The sequence below is a fragment of the Hyperoodon ampullatus genome (genome assembly GCF_949752795.1).
Source record: "Hyperoodon ampullatus genome assembly, chromosome: 11".
Classification (NCBI taxonomy): domain Eukaryota; kingdom Metazoa; phylum Chordata; class Mammalia; order Artiodactyla; family Ziphiidae; genus Hyperoodon; species Hyperoodon ampullatus.
The window spans coordinates 60,620,948-60,642,096 of NC_136924.1; the positions used below are offsets into that span (position 1 = coordinate 60,620,948).

The 21,149-nt window shown below is 40.5% G+C and overlaps 1 protein-coding gene across 1 annotated transcript; it reads right to left on the bottom strand.

Annotated features, from left to right (window-relative positions):
- Positions 1-1,184: 1,184 nt before the first annotated feature.
- Positions 1,185-18,442, bottom strand: PRIM1 (DNA primase subunit 1; the record flags this gene model as incomplete). The annotated part of the gene is made up of 12 exons (XM_079714854.1): positions 1,185-1,318; positions 6,832-6,920; positions 7,352-7,421; positions 10,126-10,267; positions 10,436-10,527; positions 11,016-11,125; positions 12,138-12,196; positions 12,825-12,961; positions 14,100-14,173; positions 14,244-14,350; positions 17,516-17,673; positions 18,340-18,442. The coding sequence occupies 12 exons, from the start codon at positions 18,440-18,442 to the stop codon at positions 1,185-1,187; spliced, it is 1,275 nt and encodes a 424-aa protein (XP_079570980.1).
- Between the last annotated feature and the right edge of the window lie 2,707 nt (positions 18,443-21,149).

The following is a 21,149-nucleotide window of genomic DNA, read 5'->3' on the forward strand; positions in this document are numbered from 1 at the left end:
AGTGGAAAGGGAGTTTGTATTTTTATAACACTGCCAGTTTTCTATGGTACCCATCAATCTCTTGAATATTCACTGTTGGTTTTTTTCCTTTTGGCTTACACATATGCTCAGGCGTCTCCTATTCAAAGAATTCTTCCTTTGACACTGCTACCCTCCTAGCACCTCCTTCTCGCTCTTATATCCAACAGGAGTTTATCAGTTCCCTACTGCATTTGACGTTTGATAACCTCCTTGAAACTCTCCTTTCCCTTGGCTTCTGTGACACTTTTACTTAGATCTTTCAACTTCCAAAAAATCATTACCAAGTTTCAAGGATGGCTCCAGTATTTGTACTTTTTGGAGATCTCCAATTCTACTGTCCTAATACTAATAGCTCAATTGATCTCTTGGGCTCTAGTCTATCCCCTGCTTCTCCCCAAATATACTGTTGCTAGATTTATCTTTCTATTATAGATAAAACTACAAATCATGGCACTCCCTTTCTCAAAAACCTTTAATAGCTTCCCTGTCCCATCTGAATTAAGCTCAAACTCCCAAGACTGGAATTCGAGGCCATCTATACTCTGGCTTCAGTCTGCTTCTTCGGATTTCTCTCCCATCACTTCCTGACGCATCTTTTACCAGATAAGCTGTACTACTTGATGGCCTCTAGAGTGACTTGATGCTTTCCTGCTTCTATGCCTTTGTTCCTGCTGTTCCTTCAAGAATGAACAACCTGTCTCCTTTTTCCACTCCTGTACCTTTACCTCATCAAATCTCTGCTTGTGGAAATCCTACTCATACCTCAAGGTATGATATATTAGCATTGGGGATTAGAATTCGTAGAGCAGCTCACTGAAAGAGTTCAAAAACCACCCTTTTCATATAAAATCTTCTCAAGTTCTCTCAGTCAGATGAGATCTCTTAGCATTTTGTACTTCTTTGTTTTGTACCAGTTAGTACTCCTTAAGGGCAGGGGAGCCATGATGTGGAATTCATCTTTGTATAATTCATTTTTTTTCCCCTCATAGTACCTGACACGTAGAAGGTGCTAAAATGAGTATGTGCTGAATTGAATTAAGGGACCTCAGTTTCCAAAACACTAAGGATAGTGAGATAAACTAGTAACTTTTTTTGAGAGGGGAAAGATTACAGCTCTAAAAATTGTTCACTTGCTGGATGTTTTAAACTACCTGTACTAAGACCTAAATAGCTATAAGGGAAAGGTATAGAATCTTACCACTCTTCTTGAGAAGTTCTCCTTTTCGAGATTTATCCAGGTTTTCAAGAAACTGCTCAAAAACTTTTACAAAAGGAGCTAGACTGGTCTTCTTGTAATCTAAATTATGAAGACCATGAATTATAATTAGCATTTTGGCAGCAAGAATAACATGAAAGTATAAGTCTCTTGTAAAAATTCTGTAGAATAGCGCTGTCCAATAGAAATATAATAAGAAGGCTTCCCTGGTGGCACAGTGGTTGAGAGTCTGCCTGCCGATGCAGGGGACACGGGTTCGTGCCCCAGTCCGGGAAGATCCCACATGCCGCAGAGCGGCTGGGCCCATGAGCCATGGCCGCTGAGCCTGTGCGTCCGGAGCCTGTGCTCCGCAACGGGAGAGGCCACAACAGTGAGAGGCCCGCGTACCACAAAAAAAAAAAAAAAAAAAAAAAAAGAAAAAGAAAAAGAAATATAATAAGGAATGTAGAAATGTGTAAAACATTCTAGTAGCCATATTAAAAGGTGAAATTAATTTTAATAATGTATTTTATTTAACCCATTATATCTAAAATATCATTTCATCTAAAATATCATTTCAACATGTGATATAGATTGAAATATTTTACATTCTTTCACACTGTCTTTGAAATCTAGTATTTTGTACTTAAAGTACATCTCAATTTAAGACCATACTTCATTCAGATTTCTTTTGCTTTTTTTTTTTTTTTAAATTTTATTTATTTATTTATGGCTGTGTTGGGTCTTCATTTCTGTGCGAGGGCTTTCTCTAGTTGCGGCAAGTGGGGGCCACTCCTCATCGCGGTGCGCGGGCCTCTCATTATCGCGGCCTCTCTTGTTGCGGAGCACAGGCTCCAGACGCGCAGGCTCAGTAATTGTGGCTCACGGGGCTAGCTGCTCCGCGGCATGTGGGATCTTCCCAGACCAGGGCTCGAACCCATGTCCCCTGCATTGGCAGGCAGATTCTCAACCACTGCACCACCAGGGAAGCCCACATCTCAATTTAGATACTATATTATCATTGGAAATACTTGATCTAGATTTAAATTATAAAATATATAGATAAAAAACTCATATAACTAGTTTTTCCAAACATACTTAAAAGTTCTCCGGTTGAATCGATTATCAGTTTTTAAGTTTAAATTAATTAAAATTAAAAAAAAATCTGTGGCTAATAGCCACATGTGGCTAATGTATTAGACAGTGCTGCTCTAAAACATCCAAACCACGTGTACACATCTACTCTAGCAGTCAGTCATAGCATCATCTACTGCTATGTGTTAAGTCCCATCAAACGTTCCTTTCTTTAGAAATTGTGGCTTCAATAATAAATAGCTTTACCAACAGAGCAAAACATTAAAAATGTGAAGTCAGGGCCATGCCTTCTGAAAACAATCAGAAGTTGATAGTCACATGCATTAGGTACAGGTATTCTTTGATCTATAAAACAGTCTTAAAAATGTACATAAAATTTTGAAAACAGAAATCTTAATCATCCATTTAATTAAACAATCTATAATTAATACCCAAAGGAGGCAAAAATCTAATTGAGGTCAAAATGAGATTTGGATTTTGTCTGCATGGAATTAAGAGTCCTCATAATAGTTTACTGGAAAGAGTAAAAAAAAGAAACTAGGGACTTCGCCCTTGGTCCAGTGGTTAAGACTCCACGCTTCCACTGCAGGTGGTGTAGGTTCGATGCCTGGTTGGGGAACTAAGATCCCGCATGGCATGTGGCCAAAAAATTAAACAAACAAACAAAAAATCTTAAAACAAAAAAAAGAAACTATACTTAAAAATTTTTTTAGTAAATGTTATCTGACTTACTTGGGACTGGAAAAGGAATCTTGATGAGAGTATTAAGGATGAATACTTGTGGCAATTATGAAAGTAAATTATATTTTGTTCTAAATTTTTAATATATAAATTTTCTTAAGATAAATAAACTTATACCAAAGAAACAATTTAGTTTGGGTTCAACCACATTGTACTTTGAACCTTTAATTCAAGATTGTAAGCTCCTTGGATGAAGACCTCTATATTTGTTTCACCATTGCGGAATATATAAGCTCTCCATATAATTATTAAACAAATACTCACAAATTAAACAAATATTTACAACTGCCTATTATACAATATATTGAGTACTATGCTAAATTATAAAAAAGTATAAGCCATACTACTTGGTCTCAAGAAGTTTTTATTTTTAAAATTTTATTTATTTATTTATTTGGGCCATGCGGTGCGGCTTGCAGGATCTTAGTTCCCCGACCAGGGATGGAACCCGGGGCCCAGTGGAGGCTCAGAGTCCTAACCACTGGACTGCCAGGAAATTCCCTCAAGAAGTTTTGGAATGAACTGGAAAAACAACTCCTATATGTTGTGATAGAAAACAATATATAATTAAAGGCCAAACAGGCATATGGATAATTATGTGTCCAAAGAATTGACCAGGGCTTCCCTGGGGGCGCAGTGGTTGAGAATCCACCTGCCAATGCAGGGGACATGGGTTCAAGCCCTGGTCCAGGAACATCCCTCATGCTGCGGAGCAACAAAGCCTGTGCGCCACAACTACTGAACCCGCGTGCCACAACTACTGAAGCCCACGCGCCTAGAGCCTGTGCTCCGCAACAAGAGAAGCCACCGCAATGAGAAGCCTGTGCACCCCTACGAAGAGTAGCCCCTGCTCGCCGCAGCTAGAGAAATACCACACGCAGCAACGAAGACCCAACACAGCCAAAACTAAATAAATAAATAAATTTTTTAAAAAAAAGAAAAAAAGAGTTGACCAATCAAAGTTGACTGAGGTGGCTATGAACTAGGTCTTAGAAAAAAGATTTAATTAGATAGAGAGGAGAGTGGAGAACATTCCAGGATTTGCGAAGTAGAAGGGAAGGAGCAAATGGTACTAATCTGAAAATGGACAAAGCTTAGAATCACAGAAACTAAAGAAATAATAAGGAACTTACATATCACCTATTCCAGCCTCCCACTACCTCTAGAGCATCCCTGATTTACTGATGGCTGTTAGCCTTTATGAATACTTGAAATGATAGGCAGTGCAGTTTATGTTTGAACACTTGTATTTATTACAAAGCTTCTCGTTATAGGGAGCCAAAACTTGCTTGCTTAAAACCTCTGAACAAAGGAAAAAGATGTCCACAAAGAGATAATATTAAATTTAAAAAGTTGTGTTACGTAATATATGCACTTGGTTAAAAAAAGTAAAATAGTCCTAACAGGTTTATAGTGGAAAAAATAGCAGCCTCCTGCCCTAATTCTGACCTCCCCATCTTCTTGAATGGCAACTACTTTTTTCTTTCCTAGCATTCACTTCTAAAAATGAATACTTCCATTGTTATTTAGAAATCTAAGGCCATTCTTCCTAGCTTTATGGCTTTTTTGTTGGGGAGGGATAGTAGGAAGGGGTCTGAAAGCTCTTAAGATCTTCTCTTAATTCTCAGTGTTAAATTTCAAGATGATGTGCCTTGGTGTAGGCACATCATTCTTATTATGCTGAGCCCTTTCAACAAAGGGCTCATTTCTGGGATGTTGTCCTATATAATTTTGACAATTTTTTCCTCCGTTTTATTTATTCTTTTTCTGTCAGATATTAGACCTCCTGAACCAGTCTTTATCTTTTTCCTCCTTAAAAAAGCTAACTTGTCTTTTTTGTATTACTTTCTGGGAAATCTCAACTTTTCTCTTCCAGCTCTTCCATTGAATTTTTTATTCAAATGGTGATTTTTTTGATTTTTAAGACCTCTTTCTTGTTCTCTGAGTGTTTCTTTTTCATAGCATTCTGGTCTTGTTTCATGGATACACTATCTTCTCTTATTCTCTGAGGATATCTTTTTTCTTTTTAATATAAATTTATTTATTTTATTTATTTTTATTTTTGGCTGTGTTGGGTCTTTGTTGTTGTGCATGGGCCCTAGGTGCGCAGGGCCCTAGGTGTGCAGGTTTCAATAGATGTGGCCCGCAGGCTCAGCAGCCATGGCCCGCAGGCTCTAGAGCACAGGCTCAGTAGCTGTGGTGCATGGGCTTAGTTGCTCCGTGGCATGTGGGATCTTCCCGGACCAGGGCTCGAACCCACGTCCCCTGCACTGGCAGGAGGATTCTTAACCACCACTCCACTAGGGAAGACCAGATATTGGTTTTTTTAAAAAAGGTTTACTTTGTTCCTTGCATTGTCTGTTTTCCCTGAGTTCTTTTTTCCAGTTTATTATTATCCAGTTTATTTATGTTGGAGACTTTTTTCCAGTATTTTAAACAGAATGCTTGTAATCATTCTACAAATAATGATGGTGGAAGGTACCTGTTTACGTATTATGTTAGAGCTAGAATATATGAAGTGATATTCGAACTTGGATTCTGAAAGAAGGGTAGCAACATTTGACTAAAAAGGTCAGAGATGAGAGAGATCTGCACTGCCCATTACAGTAGTCACCAGCCACATGAGGCTATTTAAATTAAAGTTAAATGAAATTAAAAATCCAGTTTCTCACATTTCAAGTGCTCAAAAGCCACATATGGCTAGTGATTACCATTTGGGCCATGCATAACATTTCCATCATCACAGAAAGTGCTCTTGGACTCTACTGCTATAGTGTCTCTTGGGTATTGGTATAAGAAGATTTGACTTTCACTAACAGGAAGTTTTATATTCCCAGCTCCTTCAAATTCTTGAATATACAATTCAATCACAGTTTAGATATGTATTTAACAGAACACTCATCTAGATATAAAAACAAAGTAGAGAACAAAACATTGCATATATAGTAGTTGTTAAATAAATAGTTGTTGAATATAAGACTCTGAGATTCACTACTGGGCATATACCCAGAGAAAACCATAATTCAAAAAGACACATGCACCCCAATGTTCATTGCAGCACTATTTACAATAGCCAGGTCATGGAAGCAACCTAAATGCCCATCGACAGATGAATGAATAAAGACGTGGTACATATATACAATGGAATATTACTCAGCCATAAGAGAAACGGAATTGGGTCATTTGTAGAGACGTGGATGGATCTAGAGACTGTCATACAGAGTGAAGTAAGTCAGAAAGAGAAAAACAAATATCGTATATTAATGCATATATGTGGAACCTAGAAAAACGGTACAGATGAACTGGTGTGCAGGGCAGAAATAGAGACACAGATGTAGAGAACAAACGTATGGACACCAAGGGGGGGAAGTGGCGGGTGGTGGTGGTGGTGGTGGGATGAATTGGGAGATTGGGGTTAACATATATACACTAATATGTATAAAATGAATAACTAATAAGAACCTGCTGTTTAAAAAAAAAAAGACTGTGAGATTCAAACAACTATCAAAACCAACTGACAATTTAATCTTACAATATAGATCCTAGCATTCAGATGTTACTTGTGAATATTTGTTGACTCAAATTGGATTCAACAGCACCATTTGGGCAATTGATGAGGGACAGAAACATTGCTATAATATTATTTGTTACTGAGCTGGTTTCAGGATAAACATTGATCTATTCTGGTCTGAATCCAAGGCGAGTTAATTACTGGAGTCACAGAAAGATGTCTATATAGAAAGATTATGTTAAAGTGAGACTTCAATATATTAACCTACCTCTGGTTCTATGTTTGATATCAGATTCAGCTCCGTTCTCTTTTTCTTCTTCTTTAGTAGAAATAACATCCAATTCATGGCAAATGGAACTACAGATAGTAGAAAAAGATTTTTAAAGTTGGTTCTTGGTCAACATTACCCAGTGTATGAAAGCACATGAATCTCACAAGATTTTCTGTGAAAAAATTATGTGGCCAACTAAATTTGGGATATTCTAAAAACCATAATCTCTTGGAGTTTTCCATGCACATTAGCATATTAAACACCAGGAAATTTTGCAGAAAAGAACTTTTAATCTGCTTAAGTCAGCATTTCCCAAACTTATTTGAACTCTTTTTTTGCATAATAGCAGCTGAAAAACTTGTGTTCTATGGAACTCATTAGGAAATGTTGCTCTGCTAGGGCATCATCATACAGCCTCAGAGAAGCTGCCTCTCTTGAAGGGATCTAATCCAACATATGTCACATTTAGAACAACAATCACAAACAAAAAAGGAGTGATCAGTGATCTGGAGCATACCTTATAGTTGGAACAGTAAATGGATCAAACTGATCCACTTTCTGTAAATCAATAGGCACAGAAATGCGACCTGTGAGAACCAAAAGTTATAAACTGAAGACTTTGGAATACAGATCATTATAAACTGTCTCCTATGAGTTATTTTTGGCTAAAATTTTAATCTAAGACTTAGAAAGAGGGTTAGACTCATCTGTTAAGAACAGTATTTAGGCACATTAGGTGTGCCTTATATTTCTCTTAACAAAACACCAAAAAATAGATGTGAAAGACTGTTGAGCTATTACCTAGTTGCTGTTATTTCTACTTTTATTTCTATCTTCCTCTTCCCTATATCCTCCTATATTTAAGTACAACAGTCTCAAATTTAGAGTCCTCAAAATGGAATAGAATAGATGGAAATAGTTCATTTCATTACCTTGAGTTATTTGCTGAAATTGAAAAGACACCTATGTGTTGGCAGGTCTGAAAAGGGGCTGTATAAATGTATACACTACAGAGTCACTGTAGATTATTAAAGGAAACAAGGCAATTTGGGAGTATTTAAAAAAAATTATTTATGGGACTTCCCTGGTGGCACAGTGGTTAAGAATCCTCCTGTCAGTGCAGGGGACACGGGTTCGAGCCCTGGTCCAGGAAGATCCCATATGCCGTGGAGCAACTAAGCCCATGTGCCACAACTACTGAGCCTGCGCTCTAGAGCCCACGAGCCACAACTACTGAGCCTGTGTGCCACAACTACTAAAGCCCCCGCACCTAGAGCCCATGGTCTGCAAGGGAAGCCACCGCAATGAGAAGCCCGTGCACCGAAGAGTAGCCTCTGCTCGCTGCAACTAGAGAAAGCCACGTGCAACAACGAAGACCCAATGCAACCAAAAATAAATAAAATAAATAAATTTAGTGCGTGCTTTGGCAGCACATATACTAAAATTGGAACGATAGAGAGATTAGCATAGCCCCTGCACAAGGATGATACGCAAATTCGTGAAGCGTTCCATATTTTTAGACGCAGATGTAGAGAATGGACTTGAGGACATGGGGAGGGGGAAGGGTAAGCTAGGATGAAGTGAGAGAGTGGCCAGGACATACATACACTACCAAATGTAAAATAGATAGCTAGTGGGAAGCAGCCACATAGCACAGGGAGATCAGCTCGTGCTTTGTGACCACCTAGAGGGGTGGGATAGGGAGGATGGGAGGGAGATGCAAGAGGGAGGAGATATGGGGATATATGTATATGTATAGCTGATTCACTTTGTTATAAAGCAGAAACTAAGACACCATTGTAAAGCAATTATACTCCAATAAAGATGTTAAAAAAATAATTAATTAATTAATTTAAAAAATCATTTATTTATTTGGCTGGACCGGGTCTTAGTTGCAGCACATGGGATCTTCGATCTTCGTTATGGCATGCGGGATCTTTAGTTGCAGTATGTGGACTCTTAGTTGTGGCATGTGGGATCTAGTTCCCTGACCAGGGATCAAACCCAGGCCCCCTACATTGGGAGCGTGGAGTCTTAGCCACTGGACCACCAGGGAAGTCCCAATTTGGGAGTATTGAATATACGACAGACACTTTTCTTTTTTTTTCTTTTTTTTAAGGGCTTCAAATGCTTGACTATCTATCTATCTATCTAGATATCTATCTATCTATTTATTTATTTATGGCTGTGTTGGGTCTTCATTTCTGTGCGAGGGCTTTCTCTAGTTGTGGCAAGCGGGGGCCACTCTTCATCGCGGTGCGCGGGCCTCTCACTATCGCGGCCTCTCTCGTTGCGGAGCAAAGGCTCCAGACGCGCAGGCTCAGTAGTTGTGGCTTACGGGCCTAGTCGCTCCGCGGCATGTGGGATCTTCCCGGACTGGGGCACGAACCCATGTCCCCTGCATTAGCAGGCAGACTCTCAACCACTGCGCCACCAGGGAAGCCCCAACAGACGCTTTTCTAAGCACTTTGTATTTTAGATCTTCACCATAACCCACTGAGGTAGGTACTATTATTATCTCCATTTTACAAATGCTAAAACCAAGAGTAATTTGCTTAACATCCCACAGCAAATGGCAGAGTTGGATTGTTGACACTAAAAAGGACTAGACTTCTTTAATTGTGTCCCGTTTGGATGGGGCAAAGTTTATTCCAATATAGCCACTGCCATATTTATTTTAAAGTCAGTTTCAGTCCATCAAATCTTATCTAAGAGAAATGTGAAAGAGGAAAGCTAAATCTATTGAAAAAGAACTGAGGGAGGCAGCATAGTGGAAAAAGCATGGAACTTTGAGTTTTAAGAACTGAACTCTATTACTAGCTCTGACACAATACGTCTGTTGCTGGCTGCACTGCGAGGCTTGCAGGATCTTAGTTCCCTGACCAGGGATCGAACCCAGGCCCCATGAGTGACAGCAACAAGTCCTAACCACTGGACCACCAGGGTATTCCCCACAATTTTTTTTAAGACTGTGGACAAGTCACTTTAACCTCTTGGGCCATTGTTTTCTCATCTGTACAATGAGAGCTACTGTTCTGTGATTTCTAAGTTCCTCTCCAACTCTACTTCTAACAATAAACCTCAGAAACCCAACTAAAAATTATTTACATAGTGGAAACTCATCAGGCAGCTACTAATCAACAATTGAAGAGTCAGTGAACACGGGCATTAGCTGACAGAACAATTCTTCAACCTTTACTATTTCAGACATTCACACCCAGTGATATGCTTTCTAAAACAAAAAATAACTTTGATTTTTCTTTTATTTTCCTTACTTTCTTTACATAGTACCTGTTTTAGGATGAACACTAAAAGGGCTCTTCAGTAAATGATTGATTCCTTTGCTAACATTGATATCCAGTCGTGGAAAACAGTACTGGAGCATGATCTCCCACTCCAGCCAGGGTCCACATTTGTCATTTTTGCTGTTATTCTAAAAGCAGATGCAAATCCAGCATGAGGATCAGTAGGAATTTTGAGGATTTCTTTAAAGTGGTTAAAAAGTGATCTTCAACCATCTTTAACTTAGTAAGCAAAACAATCAGAATTTAATTAAAAACTGCATTATTGTATTTGTAATACACATTTCAATGGAATATACCTGACATCTGCTGGCTGCTTTCTTCAAATGCTCCCAGCGCTGAAGTGAATTGTGATGCTTTTGGAAGCTTTGTTGAAGTTCATCATGCATTGGTGATGGGTCATTAAGGAACACACTCATTTAGGGCACATCAACGAACAACTTATTTTCAGTATGTATTACCACAAGGATATCTAAAGTTCACATAGAAAGTAATTATTGTTTTCTAAAATGCAAATATTAAACACATATCCTTAGAGAAATTCCCCTGTTAAACTACATTAGATATAAAAAAGAATGCCAAAATAACTGTAAAGTTTAAGGTAAAACTGGTCCCTGGTCTGTACATATTTTGAGGATGATCCCACATCCTTTAAGTAGTCATTAATTTTAGGAGGATCAACTTCCAAAATGAGGAATTTACAAAACAGCCTCTCTTCTTATTGTATTCCAGACTAGAAATTAAAAAACGCAGAAACACAGGAGATGTTTTGTGTAAAAACATTAGACTTATAAGCATATGAGAATATGTAGGCAGAACACATTTATATCATACATCAATACAAGTAGCTCACATAGAAATGGTCTTGGGAAAGGATATTTTCAGGAACAAGGGCTAAAATCTTATCCCAGCTTTCTTTATTCTCAAGAATATCTTGATCGACCAAGGCATAGTCTTCAAAGTATTTTTTTATTATGTTTATAGATTTTCTGTAGGAATAACAATAACAAAGCCCAACACTATTAGCAACACATATGCCACATGGCTCTTGTCCACTTGGAAGGCTAGTACTTATTTTCACTGAACTTCTAAAACTTAACTAGGTAAAACTGGAATTACATCTCTTCACAGGATTATAAGAGTTAAATGAGACACTCTGAGGGGAAAGAACCTAGCATAGTACTTGGTTTAGACTAGATATTCAAGAAATGTTTACTTTTTAAACTCCACAATTTAGAAGGTAATAGCATCATTAGTATGTAACAAGGGTGGAAAGCAACCAAGTCAGGACAGCATAATAATATATCAGTAGTAGGATGTGGGATACAGTCTATAGTTTCTACTCTGAATTGCTTGCTTTAACATCTCAACACTTATATAGTGCTTAGCAGTTTGAAAACAGACTTCACATATACTGTTTATTTATTTACCCATGCCCCCTGCAGTGGAAGCGCAGAGTCTTAACCACTGGACCGCCAGGGAAGTCCCTCTACTGTTTCATTTTATCTTTGCCACAACTCTGTGAGATAGATGGAGCAGACATTGTTCTCCCTATACTGATAAGAAACAGAGGCTCTAATATTTATCAAGGTTGTATTAAACTGGTAGAATAGGGATTCTTACTCCTAATGCAAATCCTCTTTCCATTATCTTGGAGAAGTAGTGAATTCAGTGGAATCAAGCAGACCAGGACATGAATCCTGAATTTAATAATTACTTGTGTGAAGCCAAGCAAATTATACAATCTCTCCAAATCTCACTTCTCTCATCTGTAAATGGAGATACCATCATGTATCTAATGAGGTCGTTGTGAAGACCAATGAGAATATTTGTGAAGCACCTATCATGAATACTGGAGCATATAAAATAGACACTCAATTAACTCTAGCTATTATTATTGTAAAATGCTACCCCAGCAGAGAAAATTAATCAGGTAATTCTAAAAGCACATGCAGGTAAATCAGACACAACTTAAACTTTATGGAGTCTTTTCCAACAGACCTGACAAAAGGATGAATTTTTTCACTTAGGTGAACTTTCTTTTTAACATCTTGACCACCCTGAAAAACAAACCATCAAAAAAACACTTCGTGTATATTATGTAACATAAATAATTAAAACTTTCTTTAACGTGTTCTAAAGGTATTGATTAAATTCTGTCAAAGTATAGAACCTTGGATGCCATTTTATATAGTCTCAATACATGTAACTTTCTGGGTTAACTTTACTTGACATACTTGAACCAGAAAAGTAAACTAATCTTCCTTATGCCACAAAGGAGGATGCTTAACAGCAAAATATGAATCATCTTAAAAAATGTAGCTACTATGATTTTTTTTTTTTTTCCGGTACGTGGGCCTCTCACTGTTGTGGCCTCTCCCGTTGTGGAGCACAGGCTCCGGACGCGCAGGCTCAGCGGCCATGGCTCACGGGCCCAGCCGCTCTGCGGCATGTGGGATCTTCCCGGACCGGGGCACAAACCCGTGTCCCCTGTATCGGCAGGCGGACTCTCAACCACTGCGCCACCAGGGAAGCCCATAGCTACTATGACTTTAATTGATCTACTGGTAAAATCATCTACTCTGAAATACAAATTCTTAAAAGATAGTTTAATTTTGTTACTAAACATACCAGGCTTGGTAATATCTAGCAAACAAAGAAATGTAAATATCATTAAGAAGACCTTACCTTTACAACACTCAAATATTCAACTATCCCAGAACGTACTGCAGAGGACAGTTTTCTAACTGATTCATCACAGACCCAGCAATGAACACCTCTCCTTCCAGAATATACCCAGAGACGATGTTTAAATCCAAAGTCCTCTGAGGAGGGGAGAAAAAATAGGTTTTAAAACAAATCTATGAATTCCTGGTTCTTGCTTACCTCTTTAGCATCATTTTTTTAACCTCTTACCCACAGGTACTCATCTTAACTATATTACTGTTGACCCTTGAACGAAGTGGGGATTGGGGTGCCAACGCTCCCCAGTTGAAAATCCATGTATAACTTATAGTGGGCCCTCCACAGAAACAGTTCCTCTGCATCAGTTCCTCTGTGTTTACGGTTCTACATCTGCAGATTTAACCAACTACAGATCATATAGTACTGTAGAATTTACTATTGAAAAAAAATCTGTATAAGTGGACATGCGCTGTTCAAACCCATGTTGTTCAAGGGTCAACTGTACGTTATTTGTATTGGCTTGGCCAAAAAGTTCGTTCGGGTCTTTTGTAACCTCTTACAGAAAACCCTGAATGAACTTTTTGGCCAACCCAATAGTTTCCCATGCCCCCCATGCTCTTGCCTTCAGTTCTTTACCTATCCTGGTCTCTCTGCTAAGAATGTCTTCATGCCCCAGTACTTCCATTTCTCTCCCTGACCAACTGCCATTTATCTCTAAAGACCCAGTCTAGGGATATTAAGAGAGTTAATAAATTTAAAGTGTTTGGAACAGTGCCTGGTACATCATAAGCCCCCTATATAAGAGTTAGCTATTATTATTATCATTATCATCCTCATCATCACCTCTTCTAGGAAGCCTTTTCTCATCTAATCTCTTCCCATTCCTGTATGCACTCCTGCTGTTCCATATCCCCATAGCATCCCGTGCATATTAATGCATATGTAATCCTGAATTTTCTTGTTTCCTCCTTAGACTGCATAACCTACCTGAGGTAAGAATTATTATCTTTCATAGTTCCCTCATCTAGCACAGTACCTAGCTTGCAAGAGTTGCTCAATAGATGATTGAACTGGGAAAAAAATTAAATGATTTGATCAATAGCTTTATCAAAGTTTTAACTACAACTTTATTCTAATCTTTTATTTTCCCTACCATATGTTTCAAAGAAACATGTTAGGAATTTATGAGATTTGACTATAAAATGGTGTAGATAGGTTAATATTCAGAGGAAAACAGATTCTCGCGTTTGACCCCACTCAGATACTGTTAATACTTGCCCTTCAATGCTCGGTCAATGATGTGTATGGCCATCGTCATGAGGGTCCAGCACTTAGAACATATGTCTGCAGAACTGGAGTAGAATCATCATTACTCATTGTCAGTGATACCACCCACCTACCATCAAAACATGTGGAACTCACCTACAACATCTCCTCACATCATCGTAGTCTGTCATGTCAATGTCAAACACCAGTTCTTTTTCCTGAGCCTGGAAAGCTCCCAGCTTCACTGTATTGTGTTGATTGGGCTACAAGTACAGAATAACAATCAGTTTCTATAAGAGCTGCCATGCTGCCAGATATGCTTATTTTCTACCTACACAGTAAAAGTGGCCAAAGAGAAGTGAAGAAACCATATAATGCCAAGTCTGTGTCAGCTGAAGCTCACTGACTCGATCCTGTACATCCAGAACTGATGACAGTGTAACTTTCATCTACTTAAAACAAGATGAGATAAATACATATTACCATATTTTTTTCTAGTTCTATTGAGATATAATTGATATATATGACATTGTATAATAAACATTTGTTGATCAATAGAAATCATAACAATGAGTTTTTAGGTTTCTGATAAGGAAAAGTACATACAAATAATTAATGCCCTTCTGCAAGGTATTTTAAGGACCTTTAATTGTTACTGGACATATAAGTAATAGAAATGTATTTGAAAATTTTCAATAATTCAAAAAGATCTCTCAATTAGTCTGGTTCAAGCTGTAAGTAATCTCCTTTGAGGCGATGGACTACCTGGTAAAGAAGGTGGACTGAATACAAATACTAATTTGGCTTCCTCTAAACCTGTGCACAAATAAAAGTTTTTTTTTTTTTTAAAGAAAGGCACAAGTCTTTTATTCATTCACTTACTTTTTTTTTTTTTTTTTTTTTTTTTTTTTTTTGTGGTACGCGGGCCTCTCACTGTTGTGGCCTCTCCCGTTGCGGAGCACAGGCTCCGGATGCGCAGGCTCAGCAGCCATGGCTCACAGGCCCAGCCGCTCCGCGGCATATGGGATCCTCCCAGACCGGGGCACGAACCCGTATCCCCTGCATCGGCAGGCGGACTCTCAACCACTGCGCCACCAGGGAGGCCCATTCACTTACTTTTTAATTCTTACTGAAGTATAGTTGATTTAAAATGTGTTAGTTTCTGCTGTACGGCAAAGTCAATCAGTTTTACATATATCCACTTTTTAAAAATTTTTTATTTATTTAATTTATTTATTTTTGGCTGTGTTGGGTCTTCGTTGTTGCGTGAGGGCTTTCTCTAGCTGTGGTGAGCGGGGGCTACTCTTCGTTGCAGTGCACAGGCTTCTTATCATGGTGGCTTCTCTAGTTGTGGAGCACGGGTTCTAGGCATGTGGGCTTCAGTAGTTGCGGCTCGCGGGCTCAGTAGTTGTGGCTCACAGGCTCTAGAGCACAGGCTCAGTAGTTGTGGCACACAGGCTTAGTTGCTCCACGGCATGTGGGATCTTCCCGGACCAGGGATTGAACCCGTGTCCCCTGCACTGTCAGGTGGATTTTCAACCACTGCGTACCATGGAAGCCCCTATCCACTCTTTTTTATCTTTTTATCTTTTTTTTGGCATGTGGGATCTTAGTTCCCCGACCAGGGATGGAACTTGAGCCCCCTGCAGTGGAAGTGCAGAGTCTTAACCACTGGGCCGCCAGGGAAGTCCCTATCCACTCTTTAGATTCTTTTCCTATATAGGTCATTACAGAGTATTGAGTAGAGTTCCCTGTGCTATATAGTAGGTCCTTATTAGTTATCTATTTTATATGTAGTAGTGCGTATATGTCAATTCCAATCTCCCAATTTATCCCTCCCCGCTCCTTTCCCCCCTGGTAACCGTAAGTTTGTTTTCTACATCTATGACTCTATTTCCTTTTTTTTTCTGGCTGCGCCCCACGGCATATGGAATCTTAGTTCCCCGACCAGGGATCAAACCCTCATCCCCTGCGTTGGAAGTGCAGAGTCTTAACAACTGGACTGCCAGTGAAGTCCCTGTGACTGTATTTCTGTTTTGTAAGTAAGTTCATTGGTGTAAGTCTTTTAAAAAAGAACCAGAGAGGGGCCTGGTGCTGACCCGAGCAGCCCCTTTCCCTGCCTGACCTGCAGGACCAGGCCCCTCCCCAGGAGGCACAGCTGGCTGAGGGATGGGCACTGGATACCTCAGGGCTAGGGGCACAGCCTGTACTCCCACCCTGAAGTTCCCCAACTGCACCTTTGTTGAATTGTGGTAGCTAGGAGGATCTTGGGGTGAAGGATGATGTCTTGGCAGCTGAAGCTGGGGCAAGAACCCTGGGCTCAGGTAAGGAGCAGGGGGAAGAAAATATTCTGGTCTTAAGGCCAGCTCTGTCCTCAGTAGGCTCTGGCTTCCTGCCCTGGCTTCCCTCTGATGCTATAAATTTTCTGGTCCCCCTGGGTCTGGGGACAGTGTTGCCTTCCATGTCTAGAGAAACTGTTGTAACCAACCTTTTCTAACACAATAAAGAGGTGTCCTGGGAAAAAAAAAAAGAACCAGAGAGGAGACAATACCACAATTTTTATAAGGAGAACCAAGAAACTGAATCTTCAGCTCTCAGTAAAGGATAAGAAGGAACCCAATTTACACCTCAGAATCCCCAAAAGTCTCAGGAATAGGTGACAACAGGTATCTCTGGAGGTGAGATTAAAAACAAGAGGATTGATTTAAAATCTACTTATGAAGCAGTTAGTTCCCCATAGTGCTACACTTACTCTGTGGAGCTAGGTGACTGTGCTTCCATTTCCCTGGCAAAGATACCTGAATTATTATCTGCAGAGCATAAAACAGAGGGTCTCTGGGCTGGGGAGGGGACAACACGGGCCAGTGTGGCAGGTGAGGAGTGACTGAGCAGGAGAGAGGGGCTCTTACTTGGAGTGAAATGGGGAGCCACTGGAGAATGGTTTTGAGCAGAGGAATCACGACAATCTTACTTGTTTTAAAAGGATCCTTCTGGCTGCTGTGTTGAGAATAGAGTCTAGAGTCTACAGGAGCAAAGTGTTAGAAAGTTTTTACAGTAATTTAGATTAGAGATGGTGATGATGATGGTAGCAGCACTAGTAGCAGTGGTTGGATTTTAGATATTATTATGGTAGAGCTAAAGAGATTTCCTAGTGAAACAGATACAGGTGTGAGAGAAATAGAGAAATCAAGAATTATTCTCTCCAATGCCCTCTGTGCTCAACCACGCTGACTTCCTAGTCTTTTAGCCAGATACTCTTTTTTTTTGTCCTAGTGAGAATACAACCAATTCACTTCCAAACAATTTCCAGTCAGTAATGTAAAGCATCAAAGGACAATTTGTGGCTCTTCAACTAAAATAAGCTCTAAAAATTTATCTCAAAATGCTAGGGGCACCAATCCATTCTACATAAAAAATCGATTTCTTACTCTGTGGGAATATACCGCGCCTATATCAATCTTGTACGGATTCATTTTCTGCATCTCCTTTTCCAGATCACTCTGGTTGTTGAAGGATTGGTAACGAATGTAAATATCATCTTTCAATGTGAAGGAAAATTCACGGTGTTGAAAGTAATTCTTTACCACTGCAAAATAAATGTACACTTTAAAAGTTAATTTGGTACTTTACCCAGCTCAGAGCATTAAAACATTAACCAATGATAAGATATTTTTAATGAGTCCTCTGTGCTCAGCACTGTGCTACATGTTAAAAAAAAAAAAAAAAGACAAGAACTAGTTCCTAATTTGAAGGGGTTTACCATCCCGCATCTAACAGGGAAAAGTAAAAATGAGGAAAAAGATGCAGAAATATTTTCAATATATAATACCACCTCTCTTTCCTCGGTGGGCACTAGTAAATTCCTGGGAAGAGTTAAGTACCTCTCCTCTTTTAGGAGATGCCCCTCTGTCCCTGAGCAGATCACGCCTCTGCAGCTTCATGCTATGACCCGGTAACCCCCCTTGGCTAAACACCGAACCGAAAGTGAGTCCGACCACTTGAGTCTGACCAAGGAGTGATAGGAGCAGCGGCTCTGCCTTACAATGCGTAGCGTAGGCTGGTCATTACAACCTCTCTCGGCCCATTTACACCTCAGAGGTGAGGGAGAGGGCTCAAGATAACGCACGACGGTGCCCGGCACAACGCCTGGCGCACAGGAGGCACTTCATATTGTCATTCCAAGGTACCCTCCTGAAACCTCCTCACGTTCCCCTCCCAACCCACTACCCACCCCGCTCCCCGCCTCCATCACCTCCGCCATAGTTGAGCCAACGATAGTACTGGGCGTAGGGAAAGAGCCTCCGGTAATAAAGCTTAAGCAGCTCGGGCAGCTCGGCGGGGTCAAACGCCTCCATGAAGCGCGGAACTCAACCCAGGGAGGACTGCCGCGAGAAATGGCGGGAACCACACAGCCGGAGCTCCCGCCACTGCGCAGGCGCATCGTGGCCGCGGCCGGCGTTCTGCAGGGGCCACTGGGAATTGTAGTTCCCATTCGGAGGTCTGACTGAGCGTGGGAGGCGCTCCCGCGGTCTCCGCCCGCCCGCTTCGACACTATGTCCACTGCTCAGGTGGGCAGAAGGAGGCTGCGCCCATTCCAGGGATATTTTCTGCCGAAAGGTGAGCCTTGGAGCATATAGATTTAGGTTATTAAGATGAAGTAAAAGAGATGTTCTCTGCTAACTTTATGACTGTTCTAGAAACAACACATTTAAACAATGTTAACCAATATCTTTTTTAAGATTAAAAACATTTTATTTATCTTTGGCTGACTTGGGTGTTCGTTGCTGCGCATGGGCTTTCTCTAGTTGTGAGAATGGGGGCTACTCTTCGTTGAGGTGCGCGGGCTTCTCATTGAAGTGGCTTCTCTTGTTGTGGAGCATGGGCTCTACGCGTGCAGGCTTCAGTAGTTGTGGTACATGGGCTCAGTAGTTGTGGCTTGTGGGCTGTAGAGCGCAGGCTCAGTAGTTGTGGCGCACGGGCTTAGTTGCTCCGCGGCATGTGGGATCTTCCCGGACCAGGGCTCGAACCTGTGACCCACGCAGGCGGATTCTTAACCACTGTGCCACCAGGGAAACCCAACCAATATCTTTTTTTTTTTTTTGCGGTACGCGGGCCTCTCGCTGTTGTGGCCTCTCCCGCTGTGGAGCACAGGCTCCAGACGCGCAGGCTCAGCGGCCATGGCTCACGGGCCCAGCCGCTCCGCGGCATGTGGGATCTTCCCAGACTGGGGCACGAACCTGTGTCCCCTGCATCAGCAGGTGGACTCTCAACCGCTGCGCCACCAGGGAAGCCCCAACCAATATCTTTTAAAGAGGGTTTGGAAATTAGTTCTTTGTAGAATTACTAGGTCCAATATGTGGAAATAAATGATGACCAACCAAATGAGAAAAGCAAAAGCTTTTATTCAAGAGCTTGCTATATTTAGAAAGGGAGTCAGCCACCATCACTTGTATTTTGGCAGAGACCCATAGGCAGGCAGAGGAGTGGGAAAGCTTAATAGTGAAAAAAGGGAAGGTTTCAGGTATGCCCTGATTAAAGCCTGTTTTCATGGGTAAGTTGTAGGTGGGCTAACTCAAGAGAGGGGCATCCTATGTGATTGGTTAGGGGTACATATGTGGCTTTCTCTGGTTGGTCCTAAGTGTTAATCAAGTCCTGGCTATTTTGAGCGGATTGTTATATGGTTTATTTGGCTTCCTGGACTATCACTAGACACCGCAGTCTGACTTCCTACAAGTCTGACTTAAAGCAGTCTGGCTTCCTGGGCTATAGATAAGGGGGTTGGTTTCCTGGGTAGGCTTCGGGCAGGTTGTGGGTCAGAGTTCTGTTTTTAAATATGGTCTGGTCATTGTTTGTTTGTATATTCAGTCTCTCAAATAGAACACCCAGGAATACTACAATCTGAATCAGAGGAAGCTTGCAGAAGCATGGAGAGCTTTACAAGTACGAAAGGAGCCTGTTTGCTATCGATGTGCAGTTCTGCCAATAAGTCTTACCAGGTAAAGATACATCTCATTTCAAAGGTGGACTGGGGTGGGCAGTCTGATCATCACATCAGTGTTGTGTCACTTGAAAACTATCATTTTCATGAATTTTATTTTTACAATAATAGTAGGAAAGCAACGAGGGAATAGACTCTCTAGTAGGTTATTATTAGCCCAATCTTGAAAGTGATCATGGTCCCTTAGCTTCTGTGGGCAAAGTGGTAAAAAATAGGCTCTGGACAGATCATATTTATTTGAATATTTCTAGAAATGTGACATCCTGCACAAATCTTATTTGATTTTCACAATCTCCGTGCATCCTGTTTTGAGTAGAGTGAATTTCATTGCTGGGAAGGTCTTCACTGTAATAACAGTAACAAGAGTGCCAGTAGAGTTCTCTTTTCCAGAACTACATGCCCTGGGCTTTTTAATGGAGGTTTCTGTTTCTTTACTGGAGATTCCTTATTGCTCCCTTTAGGAACTGACTTCTTTGAGCTATTTGGGAGTCCCCTATTTAAATTTCAGGACCATTAAGGAGGGCACACTGTAAGGAGCTAAGACATAAGGGGAGAAAGCAAAGGAAGTTTATTTATTGAGTTCCTATTGTATGCTTGATTTATTTAACATAAGTTTTCCTCACCAAGCAAAAGGGCATAATAATAGCTAACGTTTATATAGCATTTGCTATGCTGTCAAGGATGTATGTGATAGGTACTAATATTATCCCTATTTTACAGATGGGGACATATGCTGAGAATTAAAGTAATTTGTCCCAGGTCACGAACCTAGTAAGTAGGAGAGCCAGACATCCTGACTCCAGAGTCTGTGTGATTAACTCCTAATCTACAAGCTATGTGTCTACAAGGGATTGTTGTAAGGGTTAAATGAGATAAAGTAAGAGGTGCCTGGCCCAGCTCATAGCCCAGAACCACTCAAAGTGAGAAAGCTATTATTTTGTGAAAGTGCTCTGGTATAGAGGCTTTTATCCCAAGGGCCACGGGGAGGCAGTATTGCCATTCAGTTGGTTTCCCCTTGTGCTTTCATCCTCATAGGTGCAAAACCCCTTTGTCCTTCAAGCCTT